Source organism: Primulina tabacum, chromosome 9 (assembly GCF_025594145.1).
Source record: "Primulina tabacum isolate GXHZ01 chromosome 9, ASM2559414v2, whole genome shotgun sequence".
NCBI classification, from domain to species: domain Eukaryota; kingdom Viridiplantae; phylum Streptophyta; class Magnoliopsida; order Lamiales; family Gesneriaceae; genus Primulina; species Primulina tabacum.
The window spans coordinates 2,430,498-2,449,583 of record NC_134558.1 but is presented as its reverse complement, the minus strand read 5'-3'; the positions used below and the strand labels follow the sequence as shown (position 1 = coordinate 2,449,583).

The window sequence follows — 19,086 nt, the reverse complement described above, 5'->3', positions numbered from 1 at the left end:
CCTCGTCTAGGGTCGCCTGGAGTTGGTTGCGAAGAACCTCACCTTCACGTAAATCACGGCAGGCGCTGGACCTGATAAGGTCGGCGCGCTCAGCCAAATCCCTGAGACACAGGATGCCCTGAATCAAGAAGACAAAAGTAAGAGAACAAGAGAAATATAAATCGTATATTGAATATTAAGTTAAAGTTGAAAGGGGAAGTATACCTCAGTGAGACTGATGCATGTCCGGCGGGATAAATCAGACCATACCAATGAACCCAAGAAAGTCGCGTCTGTGGAGGAGGGGAGCTGAAATAACAGCTTCTGAGCTATGTGAGTAGGGCCTCAGCCCACAATGGCTGACTCTAGGGTATACAAAGGATGTATCGTCGGCCCAGAAGGATGCTCATCATCTGATCCAGACGCCTCTGGGACGAGGTGATTGAGATCTCAGAGATCTTGTGCTTCCCTGCCTGTTGCACTGATGGGCCGGGATTAGTAGACGTCTTCTCTTTGCCAGATGGAGGATGAGATTCAGCCCGAGGAGGTGGAGGATGGGATTCAGCATGAGGAGGTGGGGAGGAGGCTCGCTCCGTATAGGAGGATGAGCCTGCCTTCTTCTTCTTTGCAGGGGTAGGCAAACCAGCAGGTTTCGTCGCAATGGTAGAGCATGTTCCCTTCATCCCTGCCTTGACTGCTGGGGCAACTGACTTCTGGGGTACTGATGATGAACCACTGATGATGAACCCTCAGTCTTCTTCTTCACAATCTCACGCAGAAATAGGGCATTCATAACTCTAATACCTGCAAGCAAAGACAATGAACCAGATGAGAATATTATCAAGGAACGTAATAAGCAAAAATAAAAACAAGAAATATGAAAAATGAGAATATCTACCAGCATTCTCCTTCAGCTTAATTTTTGCTGGACTTAACCCGGCATGACACAGGAGATCCTCTGATAAGAGTTGGGGAACACTAAATCATCGATCTCCTAACACTGTCATTACGCACAGATATTCCTTATCTTTCTTGTAATCCTTGGAAAGCTTAGGTTTGGTGAAAGTAGGATACCAATCCGTGAGTGAAACAAGTCAATTCCTTGAGGGTCTGAATAAAGAAGAAATACTTTTTTCAGTCCTTCACATGACTAGGGGCCCCGTCAAAAAAGTTTATGGCTAGACCGGGAGGTCACATAGAAAGGTCCTTCTTTCGACTTGGATAAGACCAAGAAATAGGAGAACGTGGTGCAATTTAAAGGAAGGTCTAAGGCACGGAATAACACGACGAAACAGCATATCGAGCGTAATGCATTGGGAATGAGTAAACCTAGATGCACCTGGTAGTAATTGCTCAACTCCTGGAGGAAGTCACATAGGGGAAAACGAAGACCTGCATCGAAATGGTGTTGGAAGAAAGTATAGTAACCCTTGGGAGCTAGATATGGTCGGTCCTCCGGGGTATGAATGATGATCTGGTGAGAGGAAGGAATATGCCACAAAGTCCTAAGTTTTGACTCGCTAGTGGGAGGAGTGTGGGATGACAAGTGACCATACCATAAGTTATCTGCGTTCGATATGTTCATATGTTAGGTCACATGACGAACTTCTTTGCCAAGGCGACTATGGGTGGTGACTTCCTCCTCATGAGAATCAAGGGTAAATTCAGGATCTTCTACGGAAGTCCTACTCTCGCTGGACTCACTAGATCTCTCGAAACCACTCGAAGAACTAGACTCGGAAGTGGAAGAAGACATAACTATTAAGGATAATCAAACAAGAAAAGGAGAGAACTGACCCGGATAAGACGTGAAAAAATACTCAAGAAATAGGACCGCAAGGATGAGCCGGCGACGAGCACAAGGATGTCCGAGCGAGGTGCGCTAGGGCATGTGTGCGAGGGGGCAGGGGCAAGACGCTCGGGCACGCAAGGTGAGGGGCGAGCGTGCAGGGCGTTGGGCGAGGGGCGAGCGTGCAGGGCGCTAGGCGAGCGCTTGGGCGCGGCGAGGGCAGGAGTGTAGGGAGAGGCAGGGGCGAGGCGTGTAGGTGGCTTGGGCGAGGTGAGCGTGCAGGGCACTGGGCGGGGGCTTGGGCACGGCAAGGCGAGCGTGCAGGGCGCTGGGCGAGTGCTTGGGCGCAGCGAGGGCAGGAGTGTTGGGCGAGGTAGGGGCGGGGTTCTCGAGTGTTGCGCGAGGGCGCCCTAGGCGAGGGGCGAGCGTGCAGGTGTCTTGGGCGAGGGCGAGGGGTTGGGGAGCGGCGATGGTGGGCGAAGGCCGAGCAGGCGAGGGCGAGCGTGCGGGTAAGGGCGAGCAGGCGAGGGCGGTGTTCAGGTGACAGGGCGGGGGTACATTCAGGCGAGCAGGTGAGGGCTAACTTGCGCAAGAGTGTATTCGAGCGAGTGAGCAAGGGCTCACGCAGGGCGGTGGCTCGGGCGAGGCTAGGATGGTGGCTTCGGCAGGGTGATGGCATGCGCGAGGGTGTGGCGAGGTGGAGTTATGGCTTGTGCGGGTGACGACGTGGTGATGATGAAGCGGCGCTAGGGTTAACGCGCAAGCGAGGCGTGGACGGGGGAGAGCTGTTGAATGAATTGAAGAGGAAATTCTGTATGGGTGAAGTGAGGAGGGAACCTATATTTATAGGAAAAGCCCATACCTAATCTTTACTTTCAAAGCAGGATTATGATGTGATTTGTTTCCAAATTTTTGGAGACTGACGAGCGGCAGGGAGAAAATACACAACTCGCGTCCGATGAACCGAGGACAACACAATTAGTCGAACTTCGAACCTACGATTCAGTTCGACTCGGGAGGGGGAGACTGGTGATACCCCATGGATGGGCCCACTACCCCTGGCCCATCCCTAGCCCAAATGGAAAACATGCCCATCAAGGGCCTAGTTATTCTCCTATAAATATCAGATTTGAGTGTTCAATTCATTCATTCACTATATTATTTTCAGCAGCACTCTTAGTTGCTCTCCATTTATATCCTCAGTCTATAACTTGAGCGTCGGAGGTGTTACGCCGGGACACCCTCCTGGCCTCATGCTGATTGTTTTTATCTTGGTAATTTTTGTAAATTTTCATATATTACATATTTGAAAGGTTTAAATTAAAAAATATATGAATCTATGTAAGGATGTTTAAATTTTTATTTAATTAAAGTCAATTTCAATATTATAATCATTATAAAAATATAATTTATGAAATCTTCGAGTTATTAACATTGTGATAAGATCAGTTACTAAAGTATATGGACAAAGATATATCTTATAAGAATGTCTTAAATTTAAACTTATACATATTATGTGAGTGAGTGGAGATGATTGAGAAAACAATTTTCAAGCCTTTATTGATAATTAGAGATGTTATCTATTGTTTAGATCTTGAGTTTTTATTTTGAAAAAATTAATATATCTTAAAAAAAATATGTAGAAGATCAATGTCATTTTGAAGATATATACTACAACTCATTTCACTTTCATAAAAAAAATCAAAAAATGAAAAAGAAAAAAGATAAAGGAAGATATTGTACAAATCTTAAAAATATAATTTATGAAATCTTTTCGAGTTATTAACATGTGAGGATATAAAGTTGAGTCTCTTAATAGAAATTTGTGAAGGCATGTATATTTAATTACATGAAAATATTCTTTGAATTGATCAACACACTTTATTTCATATGTTATAATATAATAATTTTGATATAACTTTGATATTTATTAAATTAATTTTATATACCTGGATAATTTTTATTGCATTTATGTTTAGATTAATCAATGTCTTTTGTTTTGTTATTAACTAGCAATAAGCTGGTTATAATATGATTAATATAAAAAATTATGTGATGTATAATTGTACTATTTTTGTTATTTTTACGGTAAAATAAGAATAACTTTGGATATAAAAATGAGAATAAAATAATTCTTAAACTTGTATAAAGTTAATTTTAATGTCCACAATATTGATGAAATGCTTGAGATAAAATTATTCTCACAATTGAGGTGTAATTAAGCAACAAATGAAAGTAGTACAATGAAATTACAATTTTACGAAGCTTGAGTAATTTGATCATATCTGTCAAAATACTTAGCAAAAAAATGAAAATTTACCATAATTCTTAAAACTCAATTATGAACAACATTTGGTTTTTTATAGAAGAATCAAATCTATGAAAAGATTGTTAAAGATGGAATACAATATGCAATAAATGTTTGAGTCATTCGTGGAGAAAAATTGCACAAATTATATGTACAAATAATATTTACAAATACTATTTTTTTTGTCTCCCTAAATTAGCCTATTCATAGTAGTGTATTGTGATAAATGAAATCGTCCCTTATTCTATGAACTAAACATTGAGTTCATAATTTTTCTCTTATTTTCTTCTAAATTTATTCACTTTAATAAAATTATCATGCTAAGTATAATTTCAAGTTTTTCATTTTTATCATGAGTAGCTAATCTTCTAAAGTTGAAATGAAAATGTGGAGCTCTTGATATGATAATAAAGTAATAATCTTTAGTTATATTATTTAATATATTTTTTATTATTTATATTATATTTAGTTTAATTTATTAACTATTTTTTTATCCTACTTATAAGTGAGAATTTTGGTTTATTGATGTTATATGTTACACCAAATTCTTGGTACTACTTAAATATTAGTTTGATACTACAAACCATTTAAAATGGTTAGCATGATTTATTATATATGAATATTATCATCTTATTGAATTATTGATATCATTTAAATATTAGTTTGATACTAAATACCCTATTTTAAGTAGTTATCTTGATTTGATTTTTACAAATATACAGCTCAATAAATATTTGATAATATTCAAAAATTTTGGTGTATAAAATATATGATAATGATTATTTAATATATTAAAACCATTTTATCAAGTTGATCTCAATTATATTAATTTATTCCAACTTTATTTAAAATACCAAGAGCGAATCCTCTAATATCGATTATTTAATTTAAAAATATAAAAATCATCATCTAGAGCTAAAATAATTAAAAGATAAAAAAAAAAGACATCTTGGTGGACTTGTAATTACCTTAGCTTCCATATGGATATGTCATTCGGACTCACTGAAATATACTACTTGTGGATAACCTGCTCTTGAGAGTGCAATAATCAACATTGTGGAACCTTTGCTGAGAGAGCAATCGAAATATGTCACTTGTGTCGCTGCACAATTTAAAAGATTGAAGTTGCATATTTACCACAACTATAACTTTTAGTAAAACGACAAACACTCTGTCTTGCAATTGATATCATAGTCAATGCCGCAAGTTTGATTCCCGGTGATTGCAATGTAAGAAATTATTGAGATGATAATTTTTAGTATGCGATAGTTATTCTTGCTGAGATATCAATCAAAACGTTGTGTTTGTGCTACTGTACGACTTAAAAGATTAGGATTGCACAATTATAATAAATTATATATTTTGATAAAATGAAAAATGCTAGTCCCATGGTGGATAAATTGACTTCAAATCCCCAAATCCAAAACCAAGTTTTTGTTCGGTCAATGTCAAGAAAAGAAAAATTAATGTACTTCCTGAACCCCCAAAAAAAGAAAAAATTTATTTCTTATTTCAATTTCAATTTCCGAGGGCTAATATTTCCGAGGGCTAATTTCTACTTTTAGCAGGGTAATTAATTTTTTTATGAATTTAAATTGTTTTGAGTACAAAGAATATTTATTGTGAAATTCTCATAAAAAATAATAATTTAAAAAGGATAAAAACTTTTGTGAAATGGTATCACGAGTCGTATTTTGTGAGACAGATCTCTTATTCAGGTCATCCATGAAAAAATATTATTTTTTAAGCTAAGATTATTAATTTTTATTGTAAATATCGATATGGTTGATTTATCTCACGGATAAAAATTCGTGTGACCGTCTCAAGACCTGCTATTGTAAATATCGATGGTATTGATTTATCTCACGGATAAAAATTCGTGTGACCGTTTCAAGACCTGCGCTTTAAAAAGTGATCATAATGATGAAAATAAAAATACGAAACAAAACTGAAAATCTTTTAACAAAATATCTCTGCTAACCTCACTCTCTTTTAGTACTGCCTTGCTCCGCCGACTCCCAATCTTCTCTGCACGAAGCGGCTCCCTCGGTTCTGCTCTCAATTTGTCGTAGCTTCTCGTGATTACACACCAAAGACTGCTCCTTTACTTGGTAAATTCATTGTTTATTGCGCAGGAATGTGTTCAAGTAATAGGGCTTAGGGTTTTGTGAATCGAAAATCGTAATTCCCGTGCGTTGTTCTTTCTATGATTTTTATGTTTCTAACGGTTTTTTTCGCTTTTTTTCTTACGAATGTTCAATTTCTCTCGTCCTCTAAATTAGTTGTGTTTTATGGTTTATGATTATGGACTCAAGGTTTTATGCTTTCTTGATGTCACCTACTGTTATGTGCTTCTGGGTACAGCTATCACCTTAAAAAATTACCTTTTTTCGTGTTTTCCTTACATTCCCTTTCTCTCATTTTTTATTGCTGCCAATAGTTTGCATTTTCATTTCATCATTGTTGTTCATACCAATTATATTTTTTTCTTATTTGTGAGCACCAAATGCTGATTTAATTCTTCTTTATTCGTTGCTAACATCTCAGAATTATGTATGAGGAACTCTTAGAACACGTGATACTCTTTAATTCTTTTTGAAGTATCGTAGCCCCTACTCGAGTGATTGCATGTCTATTGACTTGCTGATATATGAGGGACACGCCTATGAAATTTGATTCAATAACGTTCATTTTCTCATAGTGTTTTGTGGAGAAACTATGAAGAAAATAGATAATCCACTAGTTTACTTGGATGTATCCATCAACGGAGGCCCTGCAGAAAGAATTGTTATTGAGGTGATTCCTTTACCATAAGGCCTTCAATAACCTCGTAGTTTTGTGTATCAACTTACCTGTTTTTGATTCAGTCTTTCTATTTTTTGATGGAATGTAGTTGTTTGCCAACATTGTTCCCAAGACTGCAGAAAATTTTCGGGCGCTTTGCACTGGTATACTGCTGATTTGCACTGTCAACGTTAAAGTTCTGTCTAATTTTTGTTTGGATGATAGCATTAGCAGTACCTTTTAGAGATATGATTTAAAAATTTTTGTATACAGGTGTCTTGATGCATACTAATATTTGAATGCCAACGTCATTCTTCACCAAACCTATATTTCTGCATGCCCAACTTGGAAGTTGAAAGAAAAGCAATAACTAATCCTCTGCTATCTCTGGTCTTTGATTCAAAAGAGTGCACTCGTTAAATACACATCAAAAGTGGATGTTTGGGGAATTGCATTTTGAATTTTATAGTTTTATCTATTTCAAAATCACATGCTGAACTGAAAGGAAATGGTTATGCTTTTTAAGCGAGCAATGCCCACAAGTTGCTATATTACGTTCTAAATACAGTGAAAGATAAACCTCACATGAAAAATTTTGATTCATTTGCTATAAAATGACACTTTGTCGTTGATGGTTGTATGAAATGTAGTTTCATAATCATAAAAGTTATTTGCTTTGTTTATAACATGTTCGTGCCTGAAAATTAATATATGATTAGAATCATTGCACAACATATAAATTCTCCATCAATCAGTACTCCACAGGAGATTTGTCTCCTTGAAAATCTCTAGGACAATGGGGAGCAAGAATAAAAATGAAATGTTACTTTAAAAGTAGTAAGGCACAATAGAACTTTTGATTGTCTAAGATTGATAAATTCTCCCAAATTTACATACTCGAATCATATAGTAAGTAGTCAGTTTCAATTCTTCTTTGGGACTAATTTTCATGGATGTTGAAATGTGTTTTCCTCCTTATTCTTTCCCATATCTTCTCTTTCTATTTTGAGATTTGATTGGAGTTGACATTAATAGGGTTCGCTGAAAGTTTTTTGATTGGTCAATCATATTTCTGTCACGCAGGTGAGAAAGGCACTGGAGTCTCAACAGGGAAACCTCTGCACTATAAGGGTTCCACATTTCATAGGATAATTAGAGGATTCATGGCACAAGTATGGTCTTGATGTTTTAAAACCAGCAGCTATTCACAGAAAAGCATATTCATGTTTCCTGTTTTCTGTTGCCTTATGCAGATTAATCTTGTTTTGCTTTTGCAGTAGCTAACTCCGATTGATATTTGTTAAATGTATCCCAGTGTCCGAGAGGATTATGTTCTTCTTCTCTAGTCCTAATCTTGTTACGACTGATTCTTCTATTTAGACCTAAAAGGGGCCTTTAAGACTAACTCTTGCATTTATTGTCCTGTCTACTAGTTACTTTGTTTGATTTGCAAATAGTGTTCATTTCTTGGATTTCTATTGTTAATGGTGGTTGCAACATAATACAATTTTTGGTAGCAAGAACAAGTTTTTCATATGATTCGGTTGTTCCCAGTATGTGACCATAGTGGTAATTTTCACTCTCTTTCATCCAGTTCTACTGGTATTGTACCATCCCTGTGCTCCCTTTCAGTACTTCTGCGACATTTTTTCCTTTTTCCTTCTCGCTGGCCTTATATGACCTTTTATCGCCATCCCCCTTTTTTAGGCAATCTAGTGCACAGCAGTTTACAATACTTTCTCAACCAACTGCTGTTGCTCTTTATTGTGACACTCCTTATCTTTCTGGCCTCTTACATCACCATTCTCTTCCATGGATATAATATGAGCCAAAAGAAAGGGGAAAAATGAAAAAACAGAGAGAGGAGAGGAGCGAGGGAAACAGCACTAAAAGGAAATAGGAAATCCAACTGATTATATTTTTTTAGGATTATTCCTATGTAGAGCATTTAAGATGTTTTGTACATTAACTGGTTCCAGTACAAAAAGGAAATAGGAAATCCAACTGATTATATTTTTTTAGGATTATTCCTATGTAGAGCATTTAAGATGTTTTGTATATTAACTGGTTCTTTTTCTCAGCATTTCTCAAGTCTTCATGTCATCTGAAATTCTTGTCAATGCAACAAATGTATAGGAAGTATGCTGGTGATGTTTTGTTTCAAAATCCTCTTTCATCGTATTGTCAAGGGGACATAATTGGTGATAGAAGAAAATGATTTCTATTTTTTGCTTGTATCTTGAATATTTTTCAGAATCTTGACTGGGGGAAATTCGTGCACATCTACATTTTCTGTGGTTGCATGCTTTTCTGGTTGCATGCTTTTCTCTTTACAAACAATGTCAATAGTATTTGGAATTGTAATCTATATTTTTTTCTTTTTTCAGGGTGGGGATTTTTCCATAGGAAATGGTGCGTTTTTCTTCTCATTTCAGTTTTTCATATTTTCAATTGTGATGGATGCTTGGTAGTTAGTATAACTTCCTTCTTCATTCCTAGACTTGTAAGGCACAACCTTTTAGTGGTTTGCAGGCACTGGTGGAGAAAGCATTTATGGAGGGAAATTCTCTGGTGAGGTTTTTGTATGCTTGAACTTATTTAGTTTTCCTGTTTCTTTTTGATGATTTATTTACTTATTTAATCTTTGTTTGCAGATGAAAACTTTAGGTTGGATCATAGTGAGCCAGGCTTCCTCTCCATGGCTAATAGTGGCCCAAACACAAATGGATCTCAATTCTTTATAATATTTAAACGCCAACCTCATCTGGATGGGTATGTGATTTTATGCTTCGTTAGTCAAATATGTTGTGTTGATTTCCTTCATCCTCATTTGTTCTTGGGGTATGCGAAATCGGATGTGATTGCAAAACTGATTTCTGATTGTTTCCTTGTATGTCGTAGGAAACATGTTGTTTTTGGAAAGGTTGTGAAAGGAATGGAAATTGTTAAGAAAGTTGAGCAGATAGGAACAGCAGATGGAAAACCATCTGGGTTTGTAAAAATTGTGGATTGTGGTGAGACATCTGGGACTGAGAATCGAAATTCAGTTGGTTCAAAAAAGGTTGAAGTAAAGAAAGGTATCTGTTCGATTTTGAGTTAGTAGTGATTGACTGTTAGATTCTTTAGCATTTTTGTTTTTGAAATGTTAGCTTGTGACACCACGTAGGAAGAGGTAATCAGAAAGCATCTCCTAAAGACCCTAGAAGAAAGAGAAGGCGACAATACTCTTCCTCTGATTCTTCTGATACAGACTCTGATTCATTTTCATCAGAGACAGATTCCTCTTCACCATCTGATTCCGAGTCTGACACTTGCTCTTCTAGTTCATCCAGTGATAGGAGACGGAGGAAGAAGAGGAAGTTAACAACAAGGGAAAGACACCAACGTGGGAAAAAAAAGAAAATAGCTGAACGCAACGGAAGACCAAAACGGAAGTCCAAAAGGTGTTTTTGAGTATAGTTTTTTCTTAATTTTATCAGGCAAGCATGAGAATAATGTTTCCCCCTGATCCTTTGGAATATGACGAACTGATTTTAAATTTTGGATATAAAGCAAAATATGTGACTAATACAAAAAAGTAGTTAGAGAAAAGGATGGTGGAACGGTTCTAATTTTGCATGTCCTTCACGATCTTGGATTCAAATATTTTAGGCACAATTTATCTACCATTAATATTACCGATCTAGTTCTATGATTGCCTCAAATCTTTGAGGTACAATTTTTATCTACCATTAATCTTTGAGGATGTGACTAATGCATAGAAGTAGTTAGAGAAAAGGATGGTGGAACAGTTCTACTGTTGCATCTCCTTCATGATCTTGGATTCAAATCGTCGAGGCACAATTTATCTACCATTGATTTATGTGTTCCGTCAAATTCATTCTCAGGAAAGTGGAAAGTTCCAGTGGTACTGATAGTAGCAGTAGTAGTAGCATGAGCACTAGCAGTAGCGAAAGCGCCAGCTCTGATGCAAAAAATACGAGTAGGGGCAAATCGTCAGATAAAATTAAGGTGTCAAGCAAAGAAGGGGAGAAGCCAGCTGGTCAAAGTCTTGGTATCTTACTTTTTGCTGCTGTGAATAAATGATTTCATAGTTTTAAATGTCCCAATTTATGAAAGGAAACAAATTTAGTTTTGGATCAATATAAGTAGTATCTGTCTTCTTTATGATGAGACTCGATGTTTGAAGGCAGAGAGAGAAAATTCAGCTCTTCCTTTCTTTGGATTTACAGTGCAGCTAAATGATGTGAAACAGAAACACACAAGGGATACATCAAGTGATGAAGAGGGACAGTTTTCTCTGAAGAATAATAATCTCATGAAGAATGGACATGGGGCAGATCTCAACAAGAGTGAAATTTCCCGAGAAATTCACAAAACTGATGGGTCAGTCAGATCCAGGTAGCTGATCAACTCACGCTTTCACGGCTATTCATGATTCTCTGGGTTATACAATGTTCAACACCAAATAACATAAATTATTAAATTGTTGTTGACCTTCTGCGATATTGATCAATGATCACAACTACTTTTGATTTTTTAATGATTCTTAGTCCTGGTGGAAGGCAAAGATCTAGTATGCATGGCATTCCGAGCAGAAGTCCTAGACTCCAAAAAAGCGATGAATTTCCTCGAGCTTTTGATCAGCAAGGTGAGAAAAATACTTCAAGAAGTCCTGTGGAAAGTCCTTCAAACAAAGGATCTCAACCTGCTGCATCTAGTCGAGGTCGAAATTTGTCCAGAAGCCGCTCTCCAGGTGGAACTCAGAAGCGCATTAAAAAAGGGCGGGGATTTACTGAACGGTACTCCTTTGTGAGAAAATATCGCACACCATCTCCAGAAAATAGATCTTATAGTTACAGTGGAAGAAACACTCGAAGATACCATGACAGGTAATTTTCTGATGCCTGGTGAAAATTTAGGTTTGTGATGTTACGTTTATAGCCCATCGTTTCTTGTAAATGTTTCATTTATAGCCCATATTCTTGTAGAATATGGCCCCTGCTTAGCATATTCTACAATTTTGTAGATTTAAATGTTATCAAGATGAACTTGAGTGTTGGCCGCTAATTATGGATTAAAGCAATTGCAAACCTGGCCTATTCATCTCTTCGTGGCTATTTACATGCTTAAGGGTTATGTGGTCTCACAATTTCTATATTATGTTCTTGGACCTGTGCTGTTTTTCAGATATTCAGAACGCTCACCACCAAGAAATTACAGGAGCCCACCAAGAAGGCGCAGGAGCCCGCCCAGGTCTGTCTATCCCTTCCTCCTTCCACACACCTTTTTCGCTCACAACGCTCTTTCCCCATTTTGTATGCATGGTCGCATGGCGCATGCTGTTTACACTCTTCAACGGAAAGGTCAAAGCGGTGGTCTGTTGGCAAAGTTTTGGTCTTTCCGAAATGTTATGATTTACTGAGGCAGGCATAGATTTTTAATGTCATTCATATTAGATATGAAAGGAGGAGCCGGAGCAGGTCTGTTTCTCGAAGCCCTGTTTCCTACCGTTGTCGTGACAGGAACCATAACAGAAATCCTGTTCACAGTCCCAGTCCTGCAGATAGGCTCCCTGTAATCAGTGACAAATTAAAGTCCCGTCTTGGCCCAAAAATGGATGATGTGCACACACGTGTCAGGGGAAGGTCTCCTTCAGGCTCCAGGAGCCGTAGTTCATCTCCATCTAGATCTTCTGGAGGAGCTGCTCCTAGAAACCGTGCAGTGAAGCCATCATCCCCTTCACTTAGTCCCCGTGGACAAAGGGGTTTAGTATCATATGACGATTTGAGTCCACATGAAGCAGTAAGTTAGCGATTCGGGGTGCTCGATGAATTATCGTCGACTTTGATACTTGGTTTGTGTTGTGATATTGATGATACCTAAGTTATATTTCTGTCTCTGAGAATTCAATTTGCAGTATTGTTGGCATTGTTCTAGACATCCTTAGTTTGCTGGGCTGTTGATTTTGTCTGGTGTGGAGATTTCTTGGTGTTTTTCCCTCTAAATTGTGTCTTGAACCATTTTTCCAGTTTTCACTCCTGATTTTCGTTTTTATGCGTCAAATGCGAAAAGAAGGATCAGGAATGTTGAAACAAAAATTAAATTGTTAGATATTTTATATACATAACAGGATTACATGAAGATAAAAACCACACCAAATTCATTTTGAAGATTTTTTTCCTTTTTTACCAGTAAATGCTAGTGGATGAGTTGGGATTAATAGACATGTCTCATTGAAGTAAACAACACCTAATTATTTATTCCAACAAAACCGATCAATAAACACAAAACAAGCTCCTTGTCGTTAGCCTTGGATAGCTGGTGAGGTGGCCGGTCAAAAGAAGTCATAACATTCTAAACTTCCACAACATTAACCATTCTTGAGTAAGCCCTGAGCCTCCAAAACGCGGTGACCCGCAGCCAAACGTGCTAGCCTGTCTAAACTCGCTTCTAGACGGGTAGCCAACCCCGCCATTTTAAGTGACGAGGCAAGTTGGTCCAATGATTCGAACACAAATCGACAAAGTTAAAAGTGTCAAGCGAATCACTTTTACAATTGACATTAGTGTCAAGATCACGTATTATCATGAATTGCAACTAGGTCAATATGATTATTGGGCGTGTAACAATTGTCTCTGTTAAGAAAATTATGGATACGCTTTGGATTATATGATTTAATATAATTGAGTTACGTTGTTATCATCATATATATTTTTCGATAAAGCAATATTATACTTTCTTAATTTATAAATATTATAGTATATTTATACACACACGCACAAAAAAAATAATATACCTAGATATGCATTGAAAAGGCATGAAAAAACGTAGATCATAGTGTGAATAGATATTTTGCTTGAGCAAAAGCGTGAAAAAAATTCAACTGCAAGTGTAAAAAAAAGGTTAACCTTAATCACTAAGTGTTAAAAAACCGAAATGCGATTAATCATGGGTTTTTTAGATAAAATTAGATTTAAGTTGAGATTTAACTTTTTAATTCTAACTAAAATTTTATTATTATTATTTTATAAAATTTAACTTTTAAATATTTGATAATAAATATATATTTTTTAAAAACGTAAAAGTACTGAAATTTTTTTTATTTATGAATAGTGAAGGATAGAGTGAGAGAATGAATAATAATGCTTTATTCATAATTAGAGAGCCATATTTATAAAGTACATTCACAGAATTTGAATAGTTGATAAAATGAAAATATTATCTCAATAATCATCTACAGCAATTTATCTATAAAACTATCATTAAAACATTGTCAGTAAAACCAATAATATCCTAAATGTAAAAATACAAGGAAATTTATTTGATTAAATAAACATCATGTTTATCCAGCTGAGTTTCGTTGTGACTGAATGAATATTTCAGATTTCTTGTCTACGTTGCTTGAATGATTATACCTCTGAATGAATGCTTAGATAATTACTTCTCAAATACGAGCTTTTATTCAGTTTTTGAGGGAGAGTTTTTCTTGTACTCTCAAATTAAAAAATTGTTTTTCAATCAGTTTTTAAAATTCAGTTGTTAAGGAGGAGCTTTCTTCAACTGAAGGTGCTCTCTTAACTCTGTTTTTCAAAGAGGTTTTTAATTCAGTTTTTTTAGGGGGAGTTTTTCTTTTACCCTCAATCCTTAAATTGTTTTTCAAAAACGTCTTTAATTCAGTTCTTGAGGGAGATCTTTTAACGATGTTGAAATAGACTAACCCTTGAACTGAATATATTGTTCTTAACATCTCAAATTTTGTGATCATCAAAAATGGAAGATTGTTGGAACTTTTCAAGTTCACAATCTTAATTTTGATGTTAACAAAATTTGTTATTTTGTGTTACCAATGTGTTACCTTAGTGTGCAGAAGCTAGGATCAGTTACGAGTTGTTTACATCGCAAACTGAAGACTCAACTGATCGCACAAACCAAATCAAGTGAACTGATACTTCAAAAGAGTAGTTCAGCTGATTGTCCAATTAATAGGTGGTTCAACAGGAGAACCTCAGATCCCGGCCAGCCGAAGGAGTGTTCAACTGATGAAGAAACCCAGCTGATCAGTTCAATTGAACGAGAGTGAAATCAGTTCAACTGACGAGTCAACTGATTTTACCAGTCGAACTGAAGATTAGTTCAGCTGACTAGTTCGGAGCGTCAGTTAAGAATCTTTCTGTTGTGATAAAAACAAACTCATTCAGTGGATTCCAGCTATATACAAAGGTACAAAGCAATTGTCAAGTCAAATGACAATAATGAACGTTGCATCAGAGCATTAAAGACAAACATTTTAGAAGAGCAGTCAAAAAGTCGAGACATAAAGTCCAAGGAACGAATTCAAAATATAACGGATACAATTATTGAGTCTCACTGTACGATCAGTTTCCCGCTGTACGATCAGTTTTCCGCCTATAAATAGAAGATCAGTGAAGACTCGAAGAGACAAGAGAACCATACAACACTAGAGAAAGTGTGGTAAAACAAAATAAAGGGCACACTTATTTGCTTATCAGCTTTCAAGAAGCATTCAGCCTAGAGGGAATACTCAAGTATTATTAGCTTAGTTTAGAAGCTCACTTCTCTCAGTGTGTGAGAACACCTTTCTGGTGTATTCATTGTTCAGTTCTCACACACGAACACTCCACCACCACCAAAATACAGTTTTGCACAAAAACGTTAAACTTGTGTATGTAGTCTTTCTCACATAGACATTAAAGAAGTGTTGGCTGAAAGGTGATGCCTTCAGTCTAGACTAGGAGTTCAGTTAGGCAGTGGGTAAGTCCTAAGCTGAGTGGGTTTGTACAAGTAGTTGTACAAATCAAAGTATTTTAGTAGATCTTACCCGAGGTGGTAGAAGAGGTGACGTATGAGCAGTTGAAGTCTCCGAATATCCATAAACATATCTTGTGTATTTAACTGATTAACTGCTGTTTTCAAAATGACTTGATCAGTTAGAGTATCCGTCAATTCAGTTGTTGCCATAACTGAACTGATATATGCGACAACTGATCCTCTGCTTTTCAGTTATTCAGTTTACATAAGTTAAAACGTTTTCTAACTTAAAGTCTTCTTCACGAAGGATTACTTCGAGTTTCTTCCGCTTGGTTTTTAACCAAACTTGATTTAGTTCATCGGTGTTAATATTCTTAGAACACGAGCTATTACAGCTCATTGGAGAATATTGCGTTTGAAATGCCTTCAAAGGCACCAGCACACGATCCTTCAATTGGTTATCAATATTCTTCATAGATATTGATAGATCTTTTAGATAAATATTGTTGACAAATCTTAAATCAATTTTTTTTAAAGAATTTTGATAAATATCGGAAGAGAATATTGATGAATTTTAGATCTTTATATTTTATTCGTAGATTTGACAATATTATCTACATAGAGTCGTGTTGTGCTACTTCAGGAGTATCGACATAAAATTAAAAGTTGTACTTCTTCAGAAGCATCAATAGAACCTAGAATTTGTGCTACTTCGAGAACATCAATATTAAATCTCAATATTATGCTATTTCAAGAGCATTAATATAAAACTAGAAATATTAATATATAAGTAAAATTTGTGTCATTTCGAGAGCATCAATGTCAATCTAAATATTGTGCTTTGAAAATATCGATACAAAAACAAAGAAAAAATTATTATGAGTTTTACCTTGAAGTGACTTGTGTTGATAATGATATGACCGGTTGAGTGATCAGAAAGAGGGTTGAATGAACACTTGCAACAAAATTTTTTCTTTAACTTTAATTCAGTCGGGTTAGCAACTGAACTATGTATTCTCGAGGTTTAATGTCAATTGGATAAAAAACTACGTGCGAAAAGAAGCCAAACCGACATATTAGAACAACTCAAATAATGATTTGACTAGGTAAAATGTAAAATGTACATAAATTTGTTTATGGATGCTCAGAGAACTTAAACATCTACGTCGTCCCTTATGGTTAGTGTTCTTGAAACTTGATAATTTTCGTAACTTTTCCACCCTGCTCAATTGAACTGCATTTCTATTTACAGTTTCTGAACTGCAACGGTCACAAACTTCAAAAAAGATCCGTTTCCAAATAATGTAGTTGTTTCAGCATCTTTTGTCCAGGTCATCTGTGAGGTCCTTAACTCATAATCATTATTACAATGTAATTTGATTAGAGTTAATTAATTACAGCGAAAAACAAACGAAAATTTTCTTTACAATGAGCCCAAAATATGTCAACAATAATTATAATACTAAAAGTAGTTATAATAAAGTCTCGTCTCAACACATCACACCATAAAATAAGCCCACACATGATTGAAATCAACTACATGCAAACAACTGATATCTCCGGGACATGCCCCGGTATATAGATACATATATACATTGGGATAGATCACTCAAACTCAACTCAGATGTGACTCCCTTCAGAAGTACTCTGTCCAATCTCCTGATAACCTGGAGTACCTGCCATTGTCCACACACAAAGACAACAAAAGTCCCCCTTGGGGTTGAGAAAACGCTCCGTATGGAACAACCATAATATATACAACATGTATCTACACAATGATATAAGATATGCAATGCATGTATGTTGTGGAGATATCAGGTCAAATGCCCATCCACTTAGCATGTATAGAAAATAATCGAATCGCTAGCAAATCAATTATTGAGTTGGCACACCGGCCTCAATCAAGTATAAGGGAATCTCCGTATGATAGCGTTGGCAAAGTGCCATCAAATCCCAAATCTCAACCAATCAATCATAGGAGCCACAAATGACTATATTTTTAAGAGCCACATAATGCCAAACATAGCATCGTGCTCAAAATTCTAGAATCAAAATCCAAAGATATAAAGGTATCCAAGGATCATAGCTCAACGTGCATGTCATGTATCGATGTATGTATAAAATGACGTGCTGTTGACAAAATATTTATTTTATACATTGATCTATCAATCATGAATGTCATGTATGCCACATCAACTCAACAAATAAGGCATATAGACACATATATTTTCAGTCAAATCAAATCAAACATATATTATATGACACAGATACCCATCGTATATTACTCGATCACAACATACATTATTCTTCTTTGTCTACTCTCGATGTCTTTTAGTTGAGCCAGCCAATATTCTACGCTACAATTCAATTTATATTTAATACTAAAAATTCAATTACCACTCATTTTTATTCGTTAATATTTAGTTTCAGTGACTCTAAGCTCAACTGTAATTTGTCTATTCGTATAAATTCAAAATAGATACTTACGGCCATAACTAATAATTTATTTAATTCACTTGATATTATTTATAAAGTATGACCATCATCATTATTTCCTAAGTTTAACAAAATGATGTATCTTAATTTAGTCTATAATATGCTCATGCAGAATGCTACATCATCTTATATCTTTCATTAATTAAGCACAACTCATGCCCCAACTAAAATTTACATCCTAAGCTCATTTATCACAACTAATAAATGAATTAATTCAAAATACTTACGAGAATTCAGAGTTACAAAGGAATCGCAGCTAGTTCGAAACGATGGACAAGGGTTCGAAGCTTAACTTCATTGAAAATTTGGCGCGCAATTCTGGCACAATCAGTACATCAAACCAATTAAATATAAGAATTGAGGCGGTGCACTAATCCTCATTATTTGTTTATTAAAAATTCCATCTCCACGTATCTACACTTTGAGGGAAGGCACCAATTTGATTTGTTTTCATGATCACCATTTTGCCATCCTTTCATTTATTTCAAATTTTAAATGAGTATTTACCATTTTACCATTAAAATTAAATGGACTATTTTTTAAATTTAATTCACTATTTTAGTTAAATGTACTAGTTCAAAATCTAATAAACTATTTCAACTTTCAGTCTCAATTTCGATTACATTATGATTGATTAACGACTCAAAATTTACATAAATAACGTAAAGCAAATAACGGGGTCTCACAACATCATTCCTGACATCCGTAGAAAGATTGATTCTGGCCGCGTCAGCAAATTATGGAAAAAATTATCCAAAAACAGTTTATCCACTGGTGTAAAATGATGTGTCAGCAAGTTTCTGATAAGAGATATTTTAGTTTGGTTCTGAGTCAGTTCTGTTCGACTAGTTCAGTTTATGTAAATCAGTTGTTAACTTATTTACATAGTCAGTTCTGTTTGGTTTGAAGTTCAGTTTATTTTAAATAAGTTTTGTCTTAATTATTTGTAAATACCAAA

At 35.8% G+C, this 19,086-nt stretch overlaps 1 protein-coding gene and 1 long non-coding RNA gene across 3 annotated transcripts; one reads left to right on the top strand and one right to left on the bottom strand.

Annotated features, from left to right (window-relative positions):
- Positions 1 to 6,094: 6,094 nt before the first annotated feature.
- On the bottom strand, positions 6,095 to 6,878 carry LOC142556640 (uncharacterized). Its single transcript, XR_012822664.1, has 2 exons — positions 6,762 to 6,878; positions 6,095 to 6,172 (listed from the first exon to the last, which is right to left on the bottom strand). It is a non-coding gene; the product is annotated as an uncharacterized LOC142556640 (long non-coding RNA).
- On the top strand, positions 6,108 to 12,868 carry LOC142556639 (uncharacterized). Of its 2 annotated transcripts, XM_075668118.1 has the most exons (14): positions 6,108 to 6,125; positions 6,778 to 6,872; positions 6,970 to 7,024; positions 7,944 to 8,032; positions 9,248 to 9,272; positions 9,393 to 9,431; positions 9,515 to 9,632; positions 9,762 to 9,937; positions 10,027 to 10,303; positions 10,748 to 10,914; positions 11,093 to 11,261; positions 11,414 to 11,752; positions 12,051 to 12,116; positions 12,320 to 12,868. In XM_075668118.1, exons 2-14 carry the CDS (start codon positions 6,795 to 6,797, stop codon positions 12,672 to 12,674), a joined length of 1,953 nt encoding a protein of 650 aa, XP_075524233.1. In that variant the 5' UTR covers positions 6,108 to 6,125; positions 6,778 to 6,794; the 3' UTR covers positions 12,675 to 12,868. The 2 variants fall into 2 exon arrangements, with proteins under 2 accessions (XP_075524233.1, XP_075524234.1); XM_075668119.1 differs by lacking the exon at positions 6,108 to 6,125 and having other exon boundaries at positions 6,784 to 6,872; positions 12,297 to 12,782.
- Positions 12,869 to 19,086: the final 6,218 nt, after the last annotated feature.